This window comes from Bombina bombina, chromosome 2 (genome assembly GCF_027579735.1).
Source record: "Bombina bombina isolate aBomBom1 chromosome 2, aBomBom1.pri, whole genome shotgun sequence".
Taxonomy (NCBI): domain Eukaryota; kingdom Metazoa; phylum Chordata; class Amphibia; order Anura; family Bombinatoridae; genus Bombina; species Bombina bombina.
Genome location: NC_069500.1, coordinates 424,134,776 through 424,159,358, shown reverse-complemented (window position 1 = coordinate 424,159,358; position 24,583 = coordinate 424,134,776). Strand labels below are relative to the sequence as shown.

Here is a 24,583-nt window from a genome sequence, read left to right as displayed (position 1 = left end):
GAAAAGAAACCCAAAGAAATGACATGATTTCTCTCCATGGCAACAAGTCTTTGGTCATGGGGCCCTAAGAGACATCTTTAAAGTGTTACAATATATAATGTAAGTACTCTGTTTTCTTGTTTAGATTGGAATACCTAAGGTACTATTTATATTGTAAGCATGTATTTCTGTTAAACCACATATATACCTTTTTATAGACAAGTTTTTTATTTCATTGTTATGATAATTTTAATAGATTTAATATTTTGTTCTATTCCTGTTCCAATTTTGTACTCAATAAATACTAGCACTGCTTTTTTGTAGTTTGTACTAGCACACTGATACCCAGCTGCAAGCCATAAGCTCTCAGAACCACATGCACAGACTGACCACGTCTACTGAGTCTCATCACTCCTCACTTTTCATAGAGTTTATCAGGGGGTGGGTGTAGTAGGTGTAAACACAAGGAATCAAGGAATCAAAGGTACAGTCAAGTCCAAAAAACACTTTCATGATTTAAATAGGGCATGTCATTTTAAACAACTTCCCAATTTATTTTTTAGCACCAATTTTGCTTTGTTCTCTTGGTATTCGTAGTTAAAAGCTAAACCTAGAAAGGGTCATATGCTAATTTCTTAGACCTTGAAGACTGCCTATAATCTGAATGCATTTTGACCACTAGAGGGCATTAATTCATGTGTTTCCTATAGATAACATTGAGCTCATGCACGTGAAGTTACCTAGGAGTGAGCACTGATTGGCTAAAATGCAAGTCTGTCAAAAGAACTGAAATAAGGGGGCAGTCAGCAGAAGATTAGGTAGAAGGTAATTACAGAGGTAAAACATGTATTATTATAACTGTGTTGGTTATGCAAAATTGGGGAATGGGTAATAAAGGGATTAGCTTTCTTTTTAAACAACAAACATTCTGGTATTGACTGTCCCTTTAAAGTGGAAACTTCTCCCTCAGTATGTACATCTGTATATTACCCGTTTAATATGCTACTTAGGTAGGTAGTTTGCCCCCTATTAGTCAGGTAGGTTGTAATCCCTCACACTATCAACTGAGCAATGCTTTGTATTTAGAAAAAACTATTATAAAATAATTTGCCTAATCTACTGAAGATGAAACCAGCTAACCCAGACATATATATCAATAAAAAGAGAATATACTCACTTCCCATATTTTCCAGTAAGAAATCCACACAGTAGAGACCCCAGCAGTCCCCCTATGCTGTATACTGAAACTGCAGAGGACCAAAGAAGCATCAGGGTATTTTGTGGAACATAACTTCCATATCTCATTATCCATGTCTGATTGATGAATTGTTTGACAAACTGAAAACAAATTGATGGATAAAAGAATAGGGTTAAATAAAGCAGAGGTGAAGAGAGTTAAGAGAACATTATATAGGTGAGTTTTGAGTAGATGAGATTTCATAATCTCGTACACAGAAATAAGACCCCGATTTCCATAGACTAATAACCAGGGGTGGATTGAGCAGTGGAGCAATAGGACCTGGACCGAAGGCCTGGCATGTAAGGGGGCCCCAAGGGGGGGGGGCTCACAGTTGAGCTACTCTAGCGATTGTGACTGTGAAATCGTGAGCAGCAGCAGGCAGGCAGGCAGGCAAATTTTATTATAGGACAATACACAGTGAGTGCCTACAGCCCCCCACCACCACCACCAGTTCACAGAGGAACAAGAGCAGCTTCATTGCTGACAGCTGCACTAGTGGTTGTGAGCTGGGGTGGGCAACAGATGATCAGGCACTCATTGTGCACTCAGGACTACTAGTTTTTGACCTACAATGTCCCTCTAATTAATTTAGCACATATTTAAAAATATTTGGGTGTGTCAGGTGTCAAATAGTGGATGAAGTTGAAAGAAAATAGGTTTTTAAGTAGGATTAAACGACTCATTTCTTAGTGTGAAGATACGGCTTGGAGACTGCAGACTACATTGAAAAATACCTGAGACGATGTTGAAGAGTCTAAGTAGGTGACCTTCATTTGGGTGGGGAAATAGGCTTGGTGAGGCTTACAGGGGGATCCCAGTGGGGAATTTTACATAAAAAGTAGCCATATAGGGGATCCCATTGGTTATTGGTGTTAAGATGATGGGTCCATTGATATAGGCAGGATAGGTTAAGTATATAAGATCTTGTGGTGTTAGCTAGCTGCAGAATGAGTGAAATGTTTGGTTACAAGAAATACATAGAGATTGCTATAAGATTTAACCTGCATGGAAATACCCCAGATTAATTTAAATGTGACCACTTGATTAAAAATGGTGATGGTATACTAAACTATGCATACAAAATGAATTCAGTCTATTTAGGTCATTGATACTTTCCTGGTAAGTTTTTTATTTTCTAGAATCATGTATCATTTTAGTAAACATTCTTTGCACAGATTCCAGTTTGTTATATTCTTCTGGACATATGGCCTCCAGAACTGCACACAGTACTCAAGATGAGGCCTAACTAATGATCTGTAAAGTGGCATAAGAACCTTACTATTTCTGCTGCAAATACCTCTACCAATGCAACTAAGCATTCTACTGGCCTTACTCGCTACAATACTACATTGTTTACAACATTTTAAATCATATGAAATAATAGTTCCCAAGTCCCGTTCCTCATTGGTAACAGCTAGTAAAGTGTCATCAAGTCTGCAATTAACATTTGCATTTTTCTTCCCTAAATCAAAAAGTTTGCACTTTGCAGTGTAAACTTTAGATCCCAGTCATTTGTCCAATCCTCCAATAGTTCTATATCACTTCTAATTTTGTCCATCTCCCCTGGAACATCAATTCTATTACAAATTTTTGTATCTTCTGCAAACAGACATACTTTCCCCTGTATCCCTTTGCTGATATCTCTGATAAATATGTTAAACAAATCAGGCCCCAGAACTGACCCCTGAGGAACACCACTAGTAACAGCCCCCTGTGCTGAATGTACTCTGTTTACTAAGACACTCTGGGCTAGATTACAAGTGGATTGTGCAAACTCCGCTAGATTTAAGCTTTTTGCGCTAGTTGCGTTTGTATTACAAGTTTTAAAAAAAGTATTTTGCGATAGTGGTAACCCAAATCGCGCTTAAAGTCAGAAATTGAAAATCGCAGTCTCGTTTTTGTGTTCCCCCATAGAAGTCAATGGTGAAAAAAGTGGAAAAAAACACCAACTCTCTTGCAGACACTAGGGGCTAGATTACAAGTGGAGCACTAAATTATCGCACACCTGCAAACAGGCAAGCTCGCGGTAGCAATTAGCTCAGCTTAGATCAGATCTCTGGTTAATTTGATAAATCTGCCCTAAATGTCCCCAAAATACTGTCTTAGAGTAGTTTATTAAAAAATAAAGATGGCAGCATCTAGGAAGTATTTAGGGGTCAAAGTTGGTGGGAGTGGGGTGTTAGAAAAAAACGTCACTGAAAAGTGCCTTTACATTGCGGTCTATAGGAACTGTATGTTCCCAGTAAATATATACAGTATGTATATGCTTATATACATTTATATGTTAAAATGTGTATGTACACATATGTTTTTAGGTTGAAATACTTTTTATTAAAGATTTGCAACAGAAATATCATGACAGTATAGTATGCATACAAACATTACTTAGGATTAGCCAAATACATGAACCAAAATGATACATAACAAACCGTCTCCAGTCCCATTTTGTTTCTTTTTTTTTTATACTTTCCCCCCCCCCCCCGACTTCATCCCCTCACCCTCCTCCCTCATCCCTCCTTAACTCTTAAACTCATAAACTTCTTATAACTATAAACCTTAAACTGTTCCCGTCCAGCAGTGTCCGTCAAAGTATGCATTTGTTATTTGTTTGTTATGGCATTACAGAGTAACCTATGTCCCACATTGCTTCAAGAATTGGTCATACCTATTATTATTTATTCAGGGTCCAATGGATCCAGATGTTATGAAAGTTTTCTACATTACCCTGCATCCATGCTGCCGACTCCGACATTTTATAAATATCCTCAATTTTATCAAGCACCTCATTCCATTCCGGGGCTCCCACTTTCCACTTCCTAGCTATGCATAATCTAGTAGCTGTGCATACTATGTTAATCCATCTGTTAGAGGCTGAATTTAGGGAATCTAAGTGAGTGTGTAGCAGAGCTTTTGAAATCGATAATGTAAATGAGTCAACCAATATTCTCCTAATCAACTGTTGCAGTTTATCCCAAATTGGTTGTATCTTTGGGCATTCCCACCACATATGCAAATAAGAACCCACCTCTGCACATCCCCGATAACATAATCTATTGCATTCAGGAGTGTAGTGTGAAGTCTTTAATGGGGTCAGGTACCATCTATAAGCTGTTTTAATTGAGTTTTCTATCAGATCTGCCCCCATCAGGCCTCTACTAAGCTCAGAGAAAATCTGTCTCCATTCATCCTCATTATGGGTTATGTCTAAGTCATGTTCCCAACTATCGTGTAGCCTCGGTTTTGTGGTGTTTTTCGCGGTTTGAATGGCTAGATATAAGTGTGTAATCATTTTTTTGTGCCTGCCTGGAGCTATTATGAGTTGTTCCAAAACAGTATTCTTTGTGTTAGTGGAGCCCTGTCTGTATTTGTTTATGGCATGTGAGAGTTGGAGGTACAAGAACCAATGCAAAGTGCCCGGGTTAATCCTATCCTTCAGTTGATTGAACGTCAACACCTTCACCCCGTCTATGAAATCTGCCACCCTGTATAAACCCTTGTTCTCCCATTTGCTTAATTGTTTTTGGAATTCAGTCGGGAGTAACGTCCCTATTGGTTTAATGATAGTCTGTGGTGAAATTAGTGAGTGAAGACCACATTGCTTTAGAGTCTTCTGTGATTTTTAGTTGTGCTAACCGGCCGGTGTTTGTGTCTCTGGGGCTCCATAGAAGCTCCCCTGGATCCGCTAGACCCCTAATCTCTGTCTCCACATTAGGCCACGTCATTCCCTGACAGTTTTTGCTTAACAATGCACATTGCGCTATTCTGGCTGCTTGGTAATAATCTCAGAGGTTTGGGACTCCCAGTCCCCCTAATTGTTTATGTTGTTTTAAGATGTGCGCAGCTATTCTAGCTTTTTTATGTCATCTAGATACTTCAACGGGATTTTGATTGGTAGAGCTCTAAATAGGTATAGCAGCCTCGGTAAGATGTTCATCTTTATAGCCGACAGTCTACCTAGCCATGAAAAGTTGCCTTTTTTCCATTTTCTTATTGTCTTAAATATTGGATTATCGTTGACCTTATATAATGATTCCATTGTGTCTGTGATATATATTCCCAGGTATTTGATATATTTACTAGCCCATTTAAAGTCCCAGTTAGCTTCTATTAATTTTTGTGTATGCCTTGGTATGTGCAAGGGAAGGGCTTCACATTTCTCGGAGTTAATTTTAAAACCTGAAACCTTGGAAAACTCGTCTAGTAGGTGATAGAGGGCGGGCAGAGAAAGCATGGGCCTTGTAAGAGAAAGCAGGATATCGTCCGCAAACAATGTTAATTTATATTCTCCTCTGGTCAATTTGATCCCATGTATTTCTTTAGAATTTCGTATGCAGGCGGCCAGAGGTTCTACACATAAGGCGAACAACAATGGCGAAAGTGGACACCCCTGGCGGGTTCCATTTAGTGTCTGTATGGCTCTCGACTGATAGCCTGCCGCCCTAATTGTTGCAGTTGGGCGTGAATATATACTTCTAATCGCATCTAAGAACTGATTGCCAAATCCCATATGTTCCAGAACCGCCAACATATATCCCCAATCCACCCTGTCGAACGCCTTCTCCGCATCCAAAGATAGAAGCAGAGAAGGCGTTCCTGTAGCATTCAAATATTCCACTAGAGCTAGTGTGCGTCTTATATTGTCAGGTGCCTCACAATCTTTAATAAAGCCCACCTGATCAGGATGAATTAATGTGGGTAAATACTGCTTAAGCCTGTTTGCCAAAATTTTTGTGAGAATTTTTATGTCCTGATTAATTAGCGAAATCGGTCTATAATTTTGTGTCATAGTAGGGCTTTTTCCTGGCTTAGGGATATTTTGGCTTGAAGAAGCTCTGGCGGGACTGAGGAACCTTTCAATATGTCATTACAAAATTTGTGTAAATGGGTGGCCAAATCAGTGTTGTATAGCTTATAATAGTCCCCTGAAAACCCATCAGGACCTGGAGCCTTGCCTCGTTTAAGGTCCTTAATAGCTGTTGCTATTTCCTGTAAGGTGATGTCTGCCTCTAGGGAGTTTGCCTCGTCTATATTTAATTTAGGCAAAGTTGCCTTCTTTAGTATTTGTTCTCTAAGATTTACGGTCAATGGGGAGTGGCAGACCTTTTTTCCATCGTATAATGTTTCATAATATTTGGCAAACTCCTCTACAATGTCCCTTGGGTTAGATGTTAGTGTGCCGTCTGATTTCTGCAAGTGAGCTATAGTGAAGGACTTTGTTTTTTCTTTTAATTTGTTGGCTAAGAACCTGTCACACATATGTTTTTAAAGGGACACTGTACCCAAATTTTTTGTTTCGTGATTCAGATTGAGCATGACATTTTAAGCATCTTTCTAATTTACTCCTTTTATCAATTTTTCTTCATTCTCTTGGTATCTTTATTTGAAATGCAAGAATGTAAGTTTAGATGCCGGCCCATTTTTGTTGAACAACCTGGGTTGTCCTTGCTGATTGGTGGATAAATTCATTCACCAATAAAAAAGTTGCTGTCCAGAGTACTGAACCCAAAACAAGCTTAGATGCCTTCTTTTTCAAATAAAGATAGCAAGAGAATGAAGAAAAATTGATAATAGGAGTAAGTTAGAAAGTTGCTAAAATGAAATGGATTATGGAATTCTTAATGGTGCGCAAATTGCCCCTTGCACTATCACCTATCTGCTCCCAAAGACAGATATATAATGGAAAGATACAAGAAATATATAAATTGGTGAGAGTGCGCTAGCAGCAACAGGGGATGTGTCACTGGTATAGGCAAATATATAAAATTAATAAAGCAAATAAGTGATAAAATACAAACACATTTATATCAATAAACACATAGGTAAAATCTTGAATTGGTTCGATTGTGCTAAACAGCAGCAGGGAATGTGTCACTGATATAGGCAAATGTAGTTTGAATATATTATGAAATCAATAAAGCAAATTTGTTATAAAATACAAATACATTTATTTCAATAAATAAACACATAGGTAAAATCCTGAATTGGTTCGATTGTGCTAAACAGCAGCAGGGAATGTGTCACTGATATAGGCAAATGTTGTTTGAATATATTATGAAATCAATAAAGCAAATTTGTTATAAAATACAAACACATTTATTTCAATAAACACATAGGCAAAATCCTAATTTTATGACCGGTCTTAAATATTTAAGAACTAAAAGAGTAAAGGCAAGTATTTCAATACTTTAAAAATGCTATTGCATAGAGTTAAAAGAAAATTGGGGATTTACATATACAACTTGTTTGCAAGTTTAGAAATATAGTGGTGCACCACTCTTTATGTTGTGGTAGTAGCTGAATAGCTGATATATCACCAATCCACCTTATTATTTTGGTACAAAAGGTTTGACTGTTTGCAGACAAAACAAAGTAAAGTCACACTTTGAGAAGAAAAGTAAAAAATATGTGTATATATATGAATCGTTTCAATAAACGACTAGTCCCAATTGTATTTTCCTTTAAATATATACGTTCCTTGTGCCTGTATAATTTCTTAGTTCTGTAGTTTATAAAGTGCCCAGTTTCATTTTGATGTAATAGTTTGTAGTTGGATCGTGTGTATAATTGGCAATATCGGCTTTTTTTTTTTTTTTTTTACTTTTCTTCTCAAAGTGTGACTTTACTTTGTTTTGTGTGCAAACAGGCAAACCTTTTGTACCAAAATAATAAGGTGGATTGGTGATATATCAGCTATTCAGCTACTACCACAACATAAAGAGTGGTGCACCACTATATTTCTAAACTTGCAAACAAGTTGTATATGTAAATCCCCAATTTTCTTTTAACTCTATGCAATAGCATTTTTAAAGTATTGAAATACTTGCCTTTACTCTTTTAGTTCTTAAATATTTAAGACCGGTCATAAAATTAGGATTTTACCTATGTGTTTATTGAAATAAATGTGTTTGTGTTTTATAACAAATTTGCTTTATTGATTTCATAATATATTCAAATAACATTTGCCTATATCAGTGACACATTCCCTGCTGCTGTTTAGCACAAACGAACCAATTCAGGATTTTACCTATGTGTTTATTTATTGAAATAAATGTGTTTGTATTTTATAACAAATTTGATTTATTGATTTCATAATATATTCAAACTACATTTGCCTATATCAGTGACACATTCCCTGCTGCCGTTTAGCACAATCGAACCAATTCAGGATTTTACCTATGTGTTTATTGATATAAATGTGTTTGTATTTTATCACTTATTTGCTTTATTGATTTTATATATTTGCCTATACCAGTGACACATCCCCTGTTGCTGCTAGCGCACTCTCACCAATTTATATATTTCTAGAAAGTTGCTTAAAATTGCATGCTCTTTCTGAATTACAAAAGAAAATTTTTGAGTACAGTGTCCCTTTAAGCATATACATATATATTTATATTTGCTGCCATTGCTGCGTGACTTACCCCCTTCGCTGGTGCTGAAGTTCTGATGCTGTATCTGACGGCATCAGAAAGCGGCTCCCATAGGAGCCTATGGAAGTGCGCTCTTGTGAGCGCAATGCTTCCCAGCGATGCGAACACAAGGTTGCGTTCACATTGCTGTGAACTTGTAATACCAGCGCACATTGGCGTGCGCTGGTATTACAAAGTGGATCAAAAATATCGCTTACATTAAAGCGATATATAGTGCTCCACTTGTAATCTGACCCTATAGCATTTTCAAAATTGCGCTAACCTGACATGAAAATATGAATATTTCATATTCCAATGTTCTTAACATAACGGAATATGTTCTATTTATTCATAAATAAATATTTCTACATATATCTGATGTTTTTTTGCACAAATATATATTTATACATCTATCTATCTATCTATCTATCTATCTATCTATCTATCTATCTATATATATATATATATATATATATATATATATATATATATATATATGATTATATATAGGTATAGATATATAGGAATATCTATTTAAAAATACATAGAACATATTCTGCTATGTGCAGGACATTGGAATGTGAAATATTTACAGTAAGATTGTGGTAACGATTTTGCTCATCTTGTAATATCAGTGCAATTAAAAATGCTCCCAAAAAGATGATATTGCTTGCGCAAAACAGTTTGCGCCTCTCTTGTAATCCAGCATTCTACCCAGTTCACAATTTTTTAGTCTATATTACCAAGGAGATACAGTTTGTGAATTAGTTTGTTGTGTAGGATGGTGTCAAATGCTTTGCAGAAATCTAGATATGCTACATCAACTGCTCCACCCTGGTCTAATACTTTTGTTACATAATCAAAGAAGTCAATTAGATTAGTCTGACATGATAATCCTGAAGTAAAACTAAGATGATTTTGGTCCACTAAATTGTTTGTCTTTACGTCCTAATATTTTCTTTTAAGATGAATGTATACAGAGTACTTCTGGGGAAAAGCAAGGGGGTTACTTGCATAAATGTGCTAATTGCCTAAACAATAATTCTTACTTTTATGAAATGGAGGATTTTAATCTCACGCTTTTATCTCCACCCTAATTTAAAAGAATATTGCTTTAAAACAGTCCTTATTGTATATTTACCCCTTTCAAATACAGCCTTATCATTAACTAGAACTGCAGTCCCCCACAATAATTAACCCTATCAGCAATCCAACTAATGTTATTAACACTAACTGATCATAGCCCCAATCACCAGCCATTAGATGTACTCATCACTGCAATACCATACTTATTTTTAAAGGCTTCCTTACAAACAAATGCACAGCACATAGCCACCAAAGGCCCCTTCTAATACAAACCCCCTCCCCCCACACAAAAAACCCACAAAAATACTTGAAAGTAATTTCCTTAATCATCAATCTATATTTTCACTCTTCAAACTATTCTGCCTGAAACAACAGTCTCTCGTATTCCTCTTCATCACAGACTCTGTTAAACTCAACTTGTGTTCACTTCTATTTATAAAACATTTAAAGTTAATGCAACTGGTTATGAAATCAGAACAGCTGTGAGTGAGCTCACTGTCAAAACTGAATCATTAAACTCTACTTTTCGTTAATCATTTATAATAATTTAAATATATTTATATATATATATATATATTTATATATATATATCTTGCAAGTGTTATACAGACATAAAACATAAAATGAACACAGGAACAAAAATAAGACATTACAATGCATGGTACAAATGTAAGATGCAGAAAGGTCACATACATTAGGTCATAAAAAAGTAATAGAGGCCCTTTAATTAGGGTCTGGACAAAGAAAGCAGGTGGGTTTAACATTTTTCTTTCTAATGTCACTTGCAACCTTATTTAATAAAGCAGTAATAGAAAAAAGAGTGGTGCTTTAAACATATGTATTGGTGATTGCTGCTAGGATGGGAGATTTCAGTCAGCATAATTTAATTTCCTATTATCTTGGCTTATCATTATAACAGTCACCAATAAGGGTGGGCAGTAAAGGGAATACAGACATAGGACAACTTTATGCTAAAAAAAGAAAACTCTTTAGTATTAAATACAGAAAGAACTCTCTTTGCATAGACATTGGCATGCAAATGTACTAGAAGTATTAGAACTTCGTATGGCTATTTAGCAAAATCTTGAGACAGAGGAAATATAGACTTGAGGTTAACATTGCTCTTGTAGAATGCAGAAAATGTTTTTTTGCATTTGAAGATATATTTAATTATCAACTATTTTGTACTGCTATAGGGGCCAAATTCAATTTTTTTTTAATTTTATACCTTTTTATTAAAGGTTTGATATGAAACAGCGCAGGTAAAGATTATTACAAAAAGCTTACAAAAGAATACAAAAAGGACAAATAAAGTTAATTACATGCATATAGGTATACAATCCTATCTGTTACATCACAGACAAATTCCTATATTTACCAAGAAAAAAAGAAAGAAAAAAAAGAAAACACCCAAAAAAACGTTTACTTATTGTATGACATAGGAAGGTTCTCCTCGATGCTCGTGGGCCACCCTCAGGCCATAAGATAATAATAACATAATTTGAACGTAGGAGAACCTAACTATAAAGGTTAGATAAAAGTGATAGGGAAAGTGTATATAATTTATTATGCTAGAAAGTTATATTAATCCCGAGGGTATAAGGGTATAGAAAAATCTATTCCACCGTGCTTCCAAAATAGGTTATACATATGAGAGAACTATTGTGTTATAGGAAGAGAAAAAAAAATAAGGAAAGAAGGGGTAGGAAAGTGGAGAGGGGAAGGGTGATTAATAAGATCCACCACCTCTCCTTCTGCCGCACTAAATAATCAGAGTTGCTTGATTTGTTAAACCGTTGCAGCGGGATTCTAATTGTTAAGCCATCGTAAGTAGGTCAACTTTATGCAGGTAGTGGTGTTAAATCTATCTCATTCTATGGTAATCCAACACAACCTAATGCAGATGATCCCTCTGATGGTGTCTCCAGAGTTCCCAGCTCATGCAATGTGTGTCAATTTTGTCATGGGCAGCAAATATGGGACTCTCCATGCTTTCTTCGATATGCGTGAGTATTTTAAGAAATTGGTTCTACCTAGGGCCCTTAGGTCTGCGCCAAGCTCTAGCTATAGCCAATTTAACTGCCATAAACAAATATATACATAGATTAAGAATATAAGAAGGGACGTTTTTGGGGAACAAATGGAACAATCTCATCTGGGGATTCCTACTGCTGTCAATTCCAAATTGTCTACTGTACTGGAAGGCTCTATGCCAAAGCCATTGAATTTGTGGGCAGTCCCACCACATGTGAGAGGGAGATCCCCCTAGTCTCCTACATCCTCTCCAATAGAGCGGGGAATTAAGGTGAGAAAGCCTAAGAGGAGATGAGTGCCATTGGGTAAGGATTTTAAATTGTAATAAGAAATACTATGTAATGCAGATTTTGTTAATACGACTGCTGAAGACCAAGACTGTTCATCCCCTTCAAACCCTAATGACCGTTCCCACTTTTTGATATATAGTGTTTTACAGAAAGTGGGGGACTGGAGGATATCAACGTATGATAGGGAGAACATTCCTGGAAGTTCATCTTTTTTCCCCAAGCAGTCGCCTGCCTCAATGGAATTTTCAGAAAACCCCAGGATCTTAAAAAACTTTTCAGTCTCAGGAACTCGAAGGGGAATAGTGGTGATTGGGGTAATTTGGTTTGGAAGGCTGCCATGGTAACGATGGAGCCATTAGTAAAAAGGTCAGCTACAGATAGTATCCCTGCCTCCTCCCACATATGTGGGTGTGAGTCCTGCAGTGCTGTTAGTAGTCCTGTCACTGAATGGATGGGGTGGACTTTAGGATTATGATGGATTCTGTCCCAGAATTTCAAGTTAGAGTTAACTATAAAATTGTCAGAAAGATTCACTTTTCTCATGTGTTTGGGTATCCAGATGAGATCATGTAGATATGTTGTAGAGGAAATTGAAGCTTGTTCAAGCCTGGACCATTTACTGTTGGGGGAAGTATTTCCCCAAGCTAGGATATGTGTTAGTCTAGCTGCTTCATGGTATGCGATCAAATTGTGCATAGTGGCTCCCCCTGCTGACACTGGGTTATGTAAATATCTCATAGATACCCTGGGGGGCTTTCCCTTCCAAATGAAAGAATTACAGATTTGTTGAAACTGTACAATAAAAGAATGTGGGATAGGGATTGGTAAACAACGACAAAAATAAGTTAGTTTGGGCAACAGGCTCATTTTAACCGCAGCAATTCTCCCCCACCACGATAGGTAGGGTGAATTCCAGCGGTTCGTAAGATTTTTAAATTGTTGTAGCAAAGGGATGAAATTACTTGAGATTGTTGTGGTAATATTGTGTTATAAATATACTCCAAGATGACAGATTTTTTTCTGTGGACCATTCAAATGGAAACCGCCTTCTCAATTCGGATAGTTCTCTATCTGCTATATTCAAGGCATAAGCTATGGTTTTAGTGAAATTCAATTTATAAAAGCTAATTTTAGTGAACTCATCTAATAGGGAGAATAAAGCTGGTAGAGAGGAAGCAGGATTTGAGGTAAATATAGTGAGGGCATCGTCGAACAGCGCCACCTTTTGCAAGGTGTCACCGAGGCAGACACCCTGTATGTTAGGGGAAATTCTGATGTCCTCCGCGAGAGGTTTCATTACAAGGGCAAAAAGCAACGGGGAGAGTGGACATCCCTGACGGGTACCATTGCTTATTTTGAAAGTAGGGGAGGAAAAGCCTAAACCACAAACTTTTGCTGAGGGGGATGAGTATAGGGCCAAATTTCAACAGTGTTTCTTGGAGGTATAGCCAGTAAACCCGGTTAAAAGCTTTTTCAGCATCGAGTGACAAAGTAACACAAGGTTGACCGAGTCGACTAGCCTCCAAGAACACATTGAGCAATCTTTGGGTGTTATCGGCTCCCTCCCTCCCTAGTGTAAAGCCAACCTGATCAGGGTTAATTAAATAAGGGAGCAAAGTATTAAGACTGCTAGCCAAAATCTTGGCATACATTTTGGTATCCAGATTTAATAACGAAATTGGCCTAAAATTAGCACAAGTGTCAGGGTAGGGTAATAATTGTGGCTTGGAGAAACTCATCGGGAAAAGCACCTTGTTGCCCTGCTGTATTAAAAACTCTCAGTTGAAGGGGAGCTAATACATCTTTAAAAAGTTTTATAAAATGTGTCCATGTATCCATCTGGACCTGGTGCTTTAGGGTTTTTAATTTAGTTATGGAGGCAACCACTTCCTCAAAAGTGATAGGGAAGTCTATACTATCCATTTGATCTTGTTTGAGGCTCGGAAGGTTAAAATGAGAGAGGAATTACTTTATTTGGTCACTTTTCGGGATGTCTTGGGGGTGTGTGGAGTGCAAATTTTATAATTGTTCATAGTACTCCGCGAATTTGGAGCCTATATCCTTAGGATTCGTTATAGTCGATCCCCCAATTTTCAAACATGGGATCTAAGCTTGAGCAGCCCTGTCTCTTAGCTTTTGGCTAGTAGATAATCGGCTTTGTTCCCTTTCTGGTAGAATATACGTTTGCATTCCCTTGATCGTTCTGGAACTTTTTGGTTTTCTAAGAGTTGAAGGGATTTTTTAATTGAGGCTATATGTAAGAGGAGTTGTGGGTTTAACATTAATTTATGATCTGCTATAAGACTTCGGAGCTTTTGATGAAGTTGTGCAAGGGTGGCGGAAGAGTGTTTCCTTGTTTGAGCTTGTATTTTAATAAATATACCTCTAAGGTAGGCTTTTAGTGAGCCCCAAAGGCCAAAATCATCTACCTGGCCTGTGTCATTGAGATGCAAGTAATGGTAAATTTCTTCTGAAATGGAATCGTTTAAACCTGGTATAGAGAGTAATGAGTCTAGAAGTCTCCAAGGGGGTCTCTACTGGTTATGGGTGTTAACAGTGGTAGCTGGATGGTAATAGGAGAGTGGTCTGACCATGTACAATCACCAATCTGGGATTTTATAATTTTATCTAACAACCACGGGTTACAAAATAAAAAGTCTATCCTAGAGTAGGAATTGTGAACTTGGGAGTAAAATGTGTAATCCCTAGCAGTGGAGTGTAGAGATCACCATGCATCAAAAAGATTGGACTGAGCCATAAGAGAAAAACATTGCCTTGACAAAGCCATTGTGGATTTATCTAGTCTACGGTTCTTGGGTAATCGCTTGTCCAAATTGGGGTTTGGGACCATGTTAAAGTCTCCTGCCAATAATAGTATTCCTGTTTTGAGATTATCTAGACGACCTAAGAATTTTTAAAAATGCCTAATTTGTTTGGAATCCGGACTATAATAAGAGGCAAGTGTATATAAAGTGCCATCTGGTTTGCATGTTATTATCAAAAAGCACCCCTGGGGATCAGAGTCTATTGATATCGGTTCATAGTCAATATCACAGTGAATTAATATAGCTACCCCTCTGGCCTTTTTAGTGAAGGATGCCGTTTCCACAATGGGGTAAGAGGGAGACCGAATTAAGGGGGGGGACACTCGTAAGCCAATGAGTCTCTTGTAAAAAAACGAATAATTTGGTCTTTAGGTGTTTGAGAAACCGAAGGAGAAGGCTGCGTTTTGTGAGGGAGTTAAGCCCCCTTACATTATGGGATGCACACACTACAGCCATAACAAATGTGGGGGTATGGTGGAGAGGGAGGAAGAGAGAGAGAGAGGGAAGGGAGAAAAAAAAGGGGAGGGATGAGAATTAAAAAGCAATCAAAAACGCAATGTCTCTACAGTGGATTAATGTGATGTGGTAGAACTAAGGATGAAATAAAAGGAAAAAGAAAATAAAGAAATTAATGGCGGTGTTTTCGAGGAAAACCGCTATTTAGTCTCTGGTATCTGACAAGTATAACCAGAGAACTGTGAAAGTGGGGGGGGGGGTATATTGTGGGAGCCAGCTAGATAATGGGTATGGCCTGTATAAATAACCCTGGTTGAGAGAATCTCTAAATCTGATTATAAAAAATCATTGGAGGAGAAAAAGCGTACTAAATTCTTGCGTGATGAGCAAGACTACTCACAGGGGAACGTCTACCGGTGGTCTCAGCGGATGGAAGTGGGTGGAGCCCCAAGGATGCGACCCCAACGGCAGAGGCGTGACAAGCGACGTATGCCGGGCGACACGCAGAGTGAGTCAGAATCATCAGCCTGAGTCGGATGGCGACGCCGGAGGGGCGGTAGGAAACACCGCAATCGTATATCCCTCTATACAGGGCGCGAAGAAAGCCAAACAGACCCGCGGGAACAGTCGCGGGAGAGGCCGACAGATTCATTAACAGCCGTGCAGGAGGGGGTGAGTGAGACACTATACTCTGAAGTACAACAAGCAAATGTAAAAATGAGAATATGTAATGGGAAAATTTTGAATAAATATAAAAGTCCTCATTCCAACAAAACGGATAAAATAATAGATATGGACATTAATGTTCAAGATGGACAATCTACTGAGAGACTATTTAATGTTTTACCCATAGATAATAATTTCATAGAGAAAAGTAACATTGTACATAATATTTGTCATATTGCCTGGTGAATAAAGGTAATCTGTTTCAAATTAAACAAGAGTTACATAGGTTTTTTAGAGCTATTAAGCTGAAAGTATTCTTTGATAGGGATACTAATGTTGGTGACATGAGAATTTATACTAGAGATAGCGATGTATTAACCTGTAAATCGGTAGGTTTGAAAAATGTAAGCAAATTTAACCCTAAGATTATGGACAACAGTGTCAATACTTTTTTTGATTTGGTTCTTGGTGAGGTTGAAAGTTTGTTCTTGAAACCTGATTTCGTGTTTCAGCAGAAAAAGGATAAGTTTGTTGCAGACTTAACCTCACTAAGAGCGGTCAAAGAGAAGAAGGGGTTAACTATTAAGGGTGCAGACAAGGGCGGTACCCTAGTTTTGATGAATCAAGAAGCATATGTGGCAGAAATAATGCAGCAATTGAATGATGGGTCAGTGTACACAGAAATTGGTTTTGATCCAACATACAAAATACAATGTGAGATCACTGAAATTTTATCTAATGCTGTTAAGAAGGGATTAATTTCTAATGATTTAAGAGATTATCTACAGATTAAACACCCGATTAGACCAGTAATATATTGCTTGCCAAGATTCACAAAGATAAATATACACCACCTGGTAGACCGATTGTGGCTGGTACAGGGTCTATTTATTGGAGTTAATTTTGTATGCCAATTATTTTCTCTTTAAGGACAATTTTTATTTCCAAAGAAAGGGGACAGCCATGGTGCCAACATATTCATGATCAATTTTGAAGAATTGTTTGTTTATGAACACCCACTTTTTAAACAATATGGTGCCACTTGGTGGCGATTTATTGATGATGTGTTTGGCATATGGTATGGTGACATTGGATCCCTATTGGCATTCATCTATGACCTTAATTGTTCAGTTAATGGCATTAAATTCACTCTATCATATAATGAATACTCTATCCAGTTTTTAGATACAAAAATATATAAAGGTGAGGTTGGTTTGAAGGTTGATATTTACTCTAAACCTACAGATAATAATAATACACTGTATTTAAAAGCTTTCATCCACCTTCAACCTTTAAAGCAGTTCCCAAAAGCCAAGTTTTAAGGGGTAATCGGATTGTATCAGACCCTACAGTTAAAAGGATCCGTTTAGAAGAAATGTCAGACAAGTTTATCTCTAGGGGTTACCCTAAGACACTCATTGAGGATATAAAACATAAAGTGGTTACTACGAGTTACTACGAGTAGTGAGTCCAGAGTAGTTAAGAGAACCAAAGATGGATCTAAAAATTCAGAGAGGATTAAATTTATTTCACAATATAATACAAGGAGTAATCAGGTCAATAGAATCATTCGGAAATATTGGCATATTCTATACAAATGCCATCCAGAAATAGTTGCCTTTAAACAACTTCCTATGCCAGCGTATAAACGTAGTCCCAATATTAAGGATAAACTGGTAAGGGCTGATATTGGAGTAAAGAAAAATGTACAAAGTACCCTAACAGGTCAAAAACATAAAGGATGTTACCCATGCTTATCTTGCATCAATTGTAATTCCATGATTAAGGGTGACACTTTTTTCATCCTTACAAAAGAGAAAAGTACATGATTAAAGAATATTTGACTTGTAGATCTGAATACATTATCTACGCTATTAAGTGTCCGTGCTCCCTGATGTATATTGGTCAATCTACCAGGGAGGCACGAGAGAGGATCTCGGAGCACAAGTCAAATATTAGATGCAAAAAGATGGACGCTCCTGTGGCTTCCCACTTTTTAGAGGCAGGCCATAGAATCAGCCAACTATGTTTCCAAATAATTGAAAAAATTCATTTACCAAGGAGAATATATTAAGCAGGCGTGAAACGTTCTGGATAAATGAATTGGGCACTCTGTGGCCAAAAGGCCTAAATAGAGATTGTAATTGGACTGCATTTTGGTAATCTGGTAAAATAAGATAAGAGATTCTCCTGACTTATGTAGAATTCTGAAATTCCTCTGGGTTGACTTGTGCATGCATACATATCTACATACACACAGTGGATGTTTTTGGTGCTGTGTGTATCTATGTATGCATGGATTTTGAATATCCAATATTGACCTATTTTTCAAATTGAATTACCTACTGATGAGGTCAATGAATAATGGAACTTGAATTTGTGATTTGTGAGTAGGTTAATTCATTTGACATATGTTTTTTAACTAAATATGAATTGTGGTGATTGTATGTAATTTATGACACAAATTTTAATATGGAACTAAAAATGTCATTTTAATTAAATATATTATTTTTAAAAAATTTTAAAACACAGGATTTATTGTCATAATTAAAAACACAGTAATTATTGTCACGATGAGATATATATAAGTTGATGTGTATTAAATATATTAGTATATAAGTTAATGATTTTGATATAGATGTTGAATTTATTCATCACTAGGTGGCGATATATGTAGTTATTTAATTATTTATAATGATTTGTTTTTTGATATGTTTTAATATAAGTGATATTGTAATTCTCCACTAGATGGCGACAATGTTCATGTTGCAACCACGATTTTTGGCGCCTTTATGGCTTTTTAAATGTTTGTTCACATATTGATGGTCAAGCTTGAGAAAGGGCTAATTGTTGGCCTGAAACGTTGCTTTTGTATCCTATATTTGCACAATAAAAAGGTTTTTTGCACCAGCTGGAGCATTTCTGCTTTTTCTAATCTGACAAGTGTAACCAGAGAACTGTGAAAGTGGGGGGGTATATTGTGAGAGCCAGCTAGATAATGGGTATGACCTGTATAAATTGAAGGGTTTAGTAATGGGAGGGATCCCAAACTCAAAGATCTTGGGTAAGCAATAGGGGAATACATTTATCTTGAGGGATACAAAAAAAAACCAAAGTATTTATGTATAGAGATATTTAGGTGAGAACGAGGGGATGTTTGTGTAGTAGAGGGAAGGAGACTGCTTAGATCCGTTTTAGCCGTCAATAATCAAAAGTTAGCGGGCAGAATGTAGAAGTATGTATGTACCTTTTACCCAGTAAATTGTGCCCGCCCTAAATGGAGGTGAATACCATTGTAAAATGCTTGATATAAAGGGAAATAGTATGAGATTGGATTTAAACATCTCACCTGAATTACAAGGGAACTATACGTTTGGAAATGTAAGGCGTGGGGATGTATCCAAAAAGTGGAGGAATTACAGCTGAGGTAGAGAGAGATATGGAAAATGGGAAACAGGATATTAAGAATAAATAAATGAATACTAAGGCTTAAAGTCGTACCAGGCATAAGTTGTCTTAACATATAACAACACAAAACCTTACTGGGCTTAAGGAAGAGAATGTTAAGTTAGGAGCCTAGGTATGGGCACTAATATCACCCATACTAGGTATGGTGCTAGAACGCATACTTCATATAGGTATAGACTTTAGAGGGACAGAAGTGCATATCCTAAAAGCCCATTTCCATCACCATATTTTAAAGGGGAGTTCAAGTGAATGTTAAGTTGGGGAATACTGCTTAAAGGTGGTTTGTTAGGAATGCTCCTAACGAGTATGAGTAAATAAAAGGTCCTGGGTTAGGCAAAGGGGATCACGCAACATATTAAACCAGCATATGTAACACAAACATAGTTATAACTTCCCGTGCATATCGAGGAAGAGCACATCACAGTCTTTGTTATCTAAGGCAGGAACAGCCAAAAAAGTAATATTTGATGACTGTGAGTTTTGCCATATACAGTAGTTCAGCGACAATTTAGAAGAAGTTCCCAGAACATCATGGGCTAACATTTAAGAACAGTGTCCAGTAACCTAAACAATAAGGAAATATAAGCACACTTAAATGAACATATTCTTAGATACTTATCGTTTGAAGATCTTCTTCGCTCCCTCCATCCCACAAAAGGAACAGGTAGAAAGGCACTAGTGGATGGTGCAAGTTCCTATTCAGAAGTTGACTAAGCATAATCGAGATCTTGTCTTCTCCGTTGAGATTTGGGTTCCCAGCTGTGAGCTCCAGCTCACAGTGGTTTTTCTACTGTGTGAAATGTTCCAGGTCTCATCAGGCCTCCAGTTGTAATAGGAGATTGTTGGGTAGGAGTCGGCCCTTGTGGTTGGTTAGTAGTATCCAATCTCTTTGTGGCTGCATTTATAGCTGGTCCATCTGGAGGTCGTAGATTCCATGGCCCCTAGTTATCAAGCCGTCAACCTCAAATACGCTGGAATTCCGCAGCGTATTTGTGGCGAGGCTGATTCACCTTAGTTATCAAGCCCTAGACACCGGCAAAAGTAGAATTTTGTGACGTAAGCTTCGATCCGCCGGACTCAGTCCGACACAGATCGATTCTTACATCACTCCAGATGTTCCGAACACAAGTTCGGCACAATCTGACTACTTTTGCTAGTTATCAAAAAACTAGCAGGTACGCTCGGCAGTTTTCCGGCCCAGCTTACCTGGTTTTCAAACCGCCGCCCTGGAGGCGGCGGATCCCATAGGAATCAATGGGAGTCTGACCATAGCGAAAGTTCATGTTCGCTGCTGCCAGATATCCCATTGATTCCTATGGGAGCTGTCTGCACCTAACACCCTAACATGTACCCCGAGTCTAAACACCCCTAATCTGTCCCTCCCTACACCGCCGCAACTAAATAAATGTATTACCCCCTAACCCGCCGCTCTCGGAGCCCACCGCCACTCTAATAAACTTATTAACCCCTAAACCGCTGCACCCAGTCCCCGCCGCAACTATAATATATGTATTAACCCCTAAACCGCTGCTCCTGGACCCCGCCGCCACCTCAAGGTCAGAGAGCTGCACTGCCAGGTTCTGAGAGTATCTTAAAATATGTGTCTGGTCAACCACTGCATCTTCATGCTTGTGCTCCAATTTATCTAATCTTTCATTAGTAATAGAAAGGTCTTTACGGAGGTCCGCTATGGAAGAAGTTAGTTGCTCAGAAAAGGAAGCATGATGCATATCCAAAAACGATTTCAACAAATTTAAAATAAAGGCTGGGGTCACTGAGGTTTGTTCCAGAGTTTGCAGGTCATGCATTGCAGAATTAGTTAGCAGGGAATTTTCAGGGCTAGAAGGTGGATAAATAGTATCCTCAGGCACCTAAAGAGAAGGGTTGGAGGAAGTTTTAGAGTGATCTATGACAGTGCGTTTCACTTGATTAGTCCCTTTATTTTCTTTCCTTTGAGACTGAGACAGGATGTTTAGAAAAGCACCACAAACAGATATATATTGGAAGTTCACACAGATGTATTCTCAACGTATATCGGTGTGTATATATATATCTATATATATATATATATATATATATATATACTGTATATTAAAGTTCTTAGAAGCAAGAGTTTAAATATGTGGCCTCTGATCAGTGCCACTTCACTCCCCCAGCTCCCCACAATGCCACCTAAGCCCTGCATATTAGCGTGCATGCAGGACTAAAAGATAATTTTTAAGCACATTGGAATAATTTTGTACTTGAAAAGTTGTGCAAGTTTAGTGTTCTTGGTTTATAGCACTTATAAAAATGTGTTTTAATGCATAAATATACCAGTTCTTAAACTGAAGGAATCCACTAGAGCTTGTGTATAGGATATCCCAATATTTTTTTTTTATAGAAGTGTTTGTATGGGACTTATGTCTGTACTATACCTCTGTCGATGTACATACAAGGGCAGATTGCAGCTTGCTGACCCAGTTGTCACAACGGAAGGGCTTGGGAGGAGAGGAAAATCACACAATCCAACAAGACCTCCTCAGATTCTTAGGTACGTCAAAGTTAGAGGCCCAAAGCCCTGTCGACTCTTTGTAGGCAGAAGAGAGAGGCAAGTATCCCACCAAGAGGAACAGAAGAGGTGTCTGTGATACAGTGCCTGGAAAAAACAGATGAGTGATGGGTGGGTTCCGTTCCCGGTATGTAAGGCCTCGAGTGGTAGGCCCAAATGTACCTTACTATGCCGTGTGTTTATTCCGCACCAGCGCGCCTTGCTGTTCAAGCTGAGGGTACAAGGTGCGTAACGGAATCTCTCTGAGACAGCCGGAACACGTATGGATGACCGGACTCTCCTTATCTGGAAAGATGTAGATGCTTCGACCACATCCAACACCATGTGACAGCATTGAGAAGTGATCCGGTTGCCACTTAATAATGAGGAGGGTATCAATAGATTCACCCAAGTCTCCCACACTGGAATATATTGCAGTTATGAATGTATCCCCCAGAAAAAGCGTAATAATAAAAGGGCCATTAAACTTAAATATTGCCGAAGCTCAGTGATGTTGTGACTGAACGGCTCGAGTGCTGGCTTGGACCCCCAAATTCACATTTAAAAAATATATATATATATATATATTTTAATCTTCTTTATTAAATTTACATTTATATTAATTATACTAATGTTTGTAATAATAAGTGGGAGCAAGATTTTATAGAAAACTTTTAATCTCATAAATGTTCACATTGATCAGTGTCCAGGGGGACTTAACATAAAAAAGATTGTTCAGCCTGACACTTAGTAAAATATGGATAATGAGCTAGGAGAACATCTAAGCCCCTTTGGTTTGGAAGATGATTCGTAAAGGGATACTAAACCCAAATTATTTCATGATTCAGATAGAGCATGCAATTTTAAGCAACTTTCTAATTTACTCCTATTATCAATTGTTCTTTATTCTCTTGCTATCCTTTATTTGAAAAAACAGGAATGTAAGATTAGAAGCCGTTCCATTTTTGGTTCAGCACCCTGGATAGCGCTTACTGATTGGTGGCTACATTTACCCAACAATCAGCAAGAGCTACCCAGGTGCTGAACCAAGAATGGGCTGGCGGGGGCGGAGCCAGCGTTCAATGTGAGCAGACGTACAGTGCTGGAGCTCCAGCTAATATTACTTATTTTTATTTGAACTATAGAGTTTACCCTACATCAAAGGAGATGTATACATTTTCACTGAACCCTGTAGCAGCCGAGGACCTATCTGTGAAATTGAGAGCGGGTTTAATTGAATGAAGGGAAGTGAAAGATTGCGGCCTAGCCAACGCCAAGGCCCTGCAGGAAAGAAATGCGCCTTGTGTCTTGCAATGAGAGTGGCCTGAAATACCCTTACGAAGTAGTGGCTGACGGAGTATAGGGCTTTTGGAAACATGGAAGGACAACTTGTGACACTGCTAAGTTTATTAGAAGACTTTGAGGGCAGGATGTGCCGAAGATTTGACCGCCTCCTATCTGTTATGGAGGACATACATGCAGAGATCACTGCTGAGGACCCGGAGGTGGCATCATATGTAGTTTTGGGCGCACAGTGCAGCGATGTTCGGGAGGATGTGATCCAGCCTCCAGCCGTCTCAGTGCGCATCCCAGAAGTGGAAGATTGTAGATTGCCTGCGGCTTTGTGCAGGATAGCTCTCTTAGCCCACATGCTCCTGCTTCTGTGACGCTACGGACAAGGTATTTCAGGTGGCCGCACATCGGAGTCATTCCGACTCTTGCATGCTTTGGTGTCAGGTGCTGAACCTGGAGGTCATTGTGCACGGGAGAACTGGCATAGGTTAGCACAAACTGCGCACTGTGGATTATTGGGTGTGGAGGATACTTGTCCCTTTATCATACACAGCAGTACTGTAATGTATACTACTACTGAACGCTATACTCACGTAATCTAATGACGGCCTGTCAGCCTGAAATGCCTGCTTCGTGACTTATTCTTCTTGACACCGCAGACTCTTGGTTCTTTGATGATCAGCTAATGTGTCTCATTTAATTGTGTATATAGCTCCTTGACCCTCAGCATTGTCATGCTGCGATGTTTAAAAACTGAATACAGGCTTTGCTCCTGCTTACTGAGACTCAAACATGTTTTTCCATATTTGCATATGTAGGGCCTATTGGGCCTTTATTTGCAGTACTGACTTAATACCTATGCTCTCGTCAATTCATGTCCTGTATATATGTGATGCCTACACTACAAATGATCTTATGTCTGTACACATATTCTTACACCTAGAGTGAAGGTATTAGTATTGTTGCCTACACATTTTGATGACTTAAGCTTTCCAAAAAGTTGTCTAATTAGGCATTCCACATTATAAATGCAGCCTTTTTTTTTTATTGCTTTGGAGCTCTCTCTCCTTTAGCTGGGAAGTTGGAGCACTTAGTCTGCTGAAATGTGGGTCACTTGATAAGAGAGAAAGCTTTATTTGAATGTTAGACTGTTCATATGTTATCTTTAATTGCTACATTAACTTGCTAATAGTGCCGTGGGTTCACTATATATATTTTTTTCTTTTCCTCTTATTGTTTATAATTATTATTATCATTTTAATATATACGCTCAGATAATATACTGCCCTATAGTTTATGTGTTTCAG

The 24,583-nt window shown here is 38.0% G+C and overlaps 1 protein-coding gene across 1 annotated transcript in view; it reads right to left on the bottom strand.

Moving 5' to 3' along the window:
• The window catches only part of LOC128646979 (solute carrier family 2, facilitated glucose transporter member 11), a 208,966-nt gene that overhangs the window by 122,663 nt on the left and 61,720 nt on the right, over positions 1 to 24,583 (bottom strand). Inside the window, exon 5 of the mRNA XM_053699790.1 lies at positions 1,157 to 1,317. Within this exon, the coding sequence (XP_053555765.1) occupies positions 1,157 to 1,317 (161 nt within the window). The remainder of the gene's footprint in view (positions 1 to 1,156; positions 1,318 to 24,583) is intronic.